At 48.7% G+C, this 3,647-nt stretch overlaps 2 protein-coding genes across 2 annotated transcripts; both read right to left on the minus strand.

Annotated features, from left to right (window-relative positions):
• Positions 1–1,762, minus strand: DQ04_13611000 (retrotransposon hot spot (RHS) protein; the record flags this gene model as incomplete). The annotated part of the gene is made up of 1 exon (XM_009316991.1): positions 1–1,762. A coding segment is annotated over one exon (1,762 nt), but the record flags the coding sequence as incomplete, so codon positions are not given.
• A 543-nt stretch (positions 1,763–2,305) lies between these two features.
• On the minus strand, positions 2,306–3,574 carry DQ04_13611010 (hypothetical protein; the record flags this gene model as incomplete). Its single annotated transcript, XM_009316992.1, has 1 exon — positions 2,306–3,574. The coding sequence occupies one exon, from the start codon at positions 3,572–3,574 to the stop codon at positions 2,306–2,308; it is 1,269 nt and encodes a 422-aa protein (XP_009315267.1).
• Between the last annotated feature and the right edge of the window lie 73 nt (positions 3,575–3,647).

The following is a 3,647-nucleotide window of genomic DNA, read 5'->3' on the forward strand; positions in this document are numbered from 1 at the left end:
CCCCCCCCCCTTGCGAGACAGTGCTACTATTTAACCTCCTGTACGTCTCAGCGTTTGTTTGGGTGATTTCATTCAACGCCCATTCAACCTTGCCGACACGCTTACTGAAAGCACCTTGAGTAAAAATGTGGCGGGGAAGTGGTCCTAAATGCTCTATACGCTCTTCCACAACCTTCCATTCTGCCTGCTTCACTTCCTCTGGTTCATCGCGGTTAATCCACACAAACCTCGCCCTTAGTTCACTCGTCTCAGGGCAATTCATTATGATACGCATTCCTCTTCTTTGCTTCTCCCAACCCTTGAAGTTGTCCTTGTTTGGAGAGCTCAAAACAAACATGCCCCATCCTTTTGGAGGTAGATCCACTGACGGTTCACTTCCTTGCTTTGCCACATCGTAGATTATGTATCCCCTCACAGTATGAGAGAGACGTAACACAGCACGCCTTCCCTCTTCGAGGTTATCGTAGTACTCCACGCGTCCTTGTGCTTCACCTCTGGTTTTGTCAAAGATAAACACGCAATCTTTAATGAAGTATGCAACAAAAGGAAGTCGTTCCTTGTCATAGTGCAGCAGTTGATACAGGAGATACGAGCCAGCTCCCATTGATTTCCCTATACCAGGTGTCCCAATCAAAAGACGCTTTTCCGGTCCCGCATCATCTCCACCACGACACGCAAACCATTCGTCTACATCACGCTTAATGATGCGCCAAACACGTTCCGTCTCGCGGCCGATGTGGCAATCGCACATAGTTTTTGCCCTTCTCCACGTGTACGGCCAGCCTTTTTCAGAATTGAGCACCATCAACTCAACACGTGTTTCCTGCGGATCCGCCACCCCCTCTGCACTGGTGCTCTCTTTGTTCTCCCCATTACTTGCACCACCAGGAAGAAGATAGCCCACCTCGCTGTCTGTCCATTCCCTCGACGGCTTGCCTTTCCTGACCTCCATTCCGACTCCTTCACTGTCACCAGGGACTTTCACCACATGGCTCCATGTAGCATTCAATACAGACTCGTAGACCCCCATCATCACTTCACCATTCAATAACGGTGATTCATTCTTCGCAACGCTGAGGGCTGCATTTAACATTCCTCCCACCAAAGGGATAACGTGTTCCTTTTTATCATACACGTCCCACTGCTGGAGAGAATACACACCAGTCTCTTTGAGTTTGTGTACAGCTTCCCTCTGTGCTTCCCTCTGTGCTTCCCTCTGTGCTTCCCTCTGTGCTTCCCTGTATCTCATTTCCTCTACTATTGCTTTGAATGGCGACATCGCAAGTATGACGTTCAACAGCCTATTGTCAGTGATGAACATACCAGGCTCCACGACAAACGCTTCCATACTGACATCCCCATTCACGTCCTCTACACCTCTACCACCAAGATGCCCAAGAAGAAAGTCATTCAGCTTCATGTTCACTGGAGGAAGATTTCCTTGTAGCAGAACTTCCTCCACTGTACTGTTGAGAGTCCATTGCACCGACCTCGCAGCACCCGCGTTGCTCAGAGCTTTACCACCTGTACCGTCGCCAGCCACACCACGCGGCGCTATTGTAACAAAGGTGGGCTTGAACACACCACCCGATGTGAACCGTGCTGGCAGATGTACCGTCCCCCTATTATGGTATTGTTTTCCTTTCAGTCTGTGTATCTCTGTGGTTGATACACATGGACACCACAAACCACTGCCCAATAACACACGATTGCCCTCAGTGGTGTCAGCAATGATGNGTGTATCTCTGTGGTTGATACACATGGACACCACAAACCACTGCCCAATAACACACGATTGCCCTCAGTGGTGTCAGCAATGATGTGTATCCTCTTCTAATCTGTGTGTGTTTTACTGATGTCACTGTTGTTTGTATTTTCCTTATGCTCCCTCTTCATTTGGATAAGGGAGAAGAAACGCGGGGGTGAAGTGACACCATTAGGCTCCAGGGCGGTCACTCCTACACCGTCACACCGTCCACATCATGACGGTACTGAACATTGCAACTAATTGCGCACATCACACTTCACTGTAGCTAAAAATACAAGACAACGCCGCACAGTGTGTTGTACTACACCACTCTGTTTCTGTTATCTGCATTTTCTCTTGTTTTTCGCTGTTGTTGTTGTTTTTTTTTTTTTTTTTTTTTTTTNGGGGGGGGGGGTCTCTCCCGTTTACATAAACAAAATTAAGAGGACTTGACAAATGCGATGTTAGTCGCGGTGCCTTCGCCAACTGAAGTGCCCCGCGGAGCAGGAAACTCCGGCGAAACCGGCGGGTGCGTGGCATCCACAACAGGACAACGACCTACAACACACCAAAGTGAAGCAGGTTCCAGTGAATTTTTTTTCCGGCAAAGAGCGAAACCGACGTATTACCCGCAACAACCCTTCGCTCAGAAGGGGATGAAACGGTCGGGAGTGCTGGTGTTACGTTTATTCTGGAATACGGCGGTGCCTGAGCTGCGAAGAGGTCAAAGGCATTGTGCTCTGAGAAAAGGTCGACACGGGACGCGTCAGCCTGGGCGGGAGGCAGTGCGTTGACTTCTTCCTCACTCCTCACCTTTTCGTAGTGAGATGCCAGGCTTTGAAGCAAGTGGGCGGTCTCTCTTGGCATGAGCTCATCGTTGATGCAAACCGCGCTGTCGCGGTAAAAGCGGTCTCTTGCGCAGCAAAACTGACAAAGAAACATAACACTTTGTCGTACAAAAAAAGATGCCTGTCGTCGCTTGCAAACAGCGCATCGAACAATTGACCTAAGGCATATTATGGTCGCATCAGAGAGACATGCAGAGCTTCCATCCGTCGCACTAACTACCAAGCTCGACGGAGCTGTTATGTTCAACGTTGCAGGTGCTGTGCCGTCTTGGACCTGAGCCCGGGTCATATTTTTGTTGCGAAGCAACGGGGTTTTCCCCCTGTACAAGATGCCCTGGATTTGGTTTGTGAGGGCATCAAGCCTCTTCTTTGCTGAAATATGACAATCCCGGCAGAGGTAACCGTGAACAGGTCGCTTAAAAAACTGCTGAAACATATCAATATCGGACTCCTCAATCTTCATAAGTCCTTTGTCTCTGTGAGATGACTTTTTGCGTTTTTGTTTCTCCGCGGCCTCTTGATTTAGAAGAGCATGCTGAACCTTGGCCACCATCTTGCGTGTATCCATCTCAGATGCTGAGAGAACGCCTAAAAGTGCGTAGACCTGTGGTCCTAATGCGCGGAGAGTCTCCGCGCCCTCACCCCAGCCCACATTGTCCCCTGACCGACCATAGGCGATGATTGCCTGCTCGATTTGATCCTTGCTTGGCATATGTACGATGCTGAATTCATCAGGAACTAGGTCCTCTGTTTCCCGTTCCTCACCCGGCCTGCCGCAGACACAACAAAGATACTCTTCCTCTAGGTGATCGAGATGCAGCCGTACTTCTCGGTTGCGCCGCTCACGATTATGACGGTCCAGCTCTTCAGTTTGCTTCTTGACATTGACGATCACATCATCAACAAATTGTTTCTGAAATTTAATGACCGCCGAGAATGGGCTACTAAAGCAGTTAACCAGTGTTTTGATCTTTTGCATTTCCTTCTTTTTTTTAAAAATAGGAAGCAGGAATCCTATTTTTGCTTTCCTGTATATATATATATATATATAT

This window comes from Trypanosoma grayi (assembly GCF_000691245.1).
Source record: "Trypanosoma grayi strain ANR4 Tgr_1361_V1, whole genome shotgun sequence".
Taxonomy (NCBI): domain Eukaryota; phylum Euglenozoa; class Kinetoplastea; order Trypanosomatida; family Trypanosomatidae; genus Trypanosoma; species Trypanosoma grayi.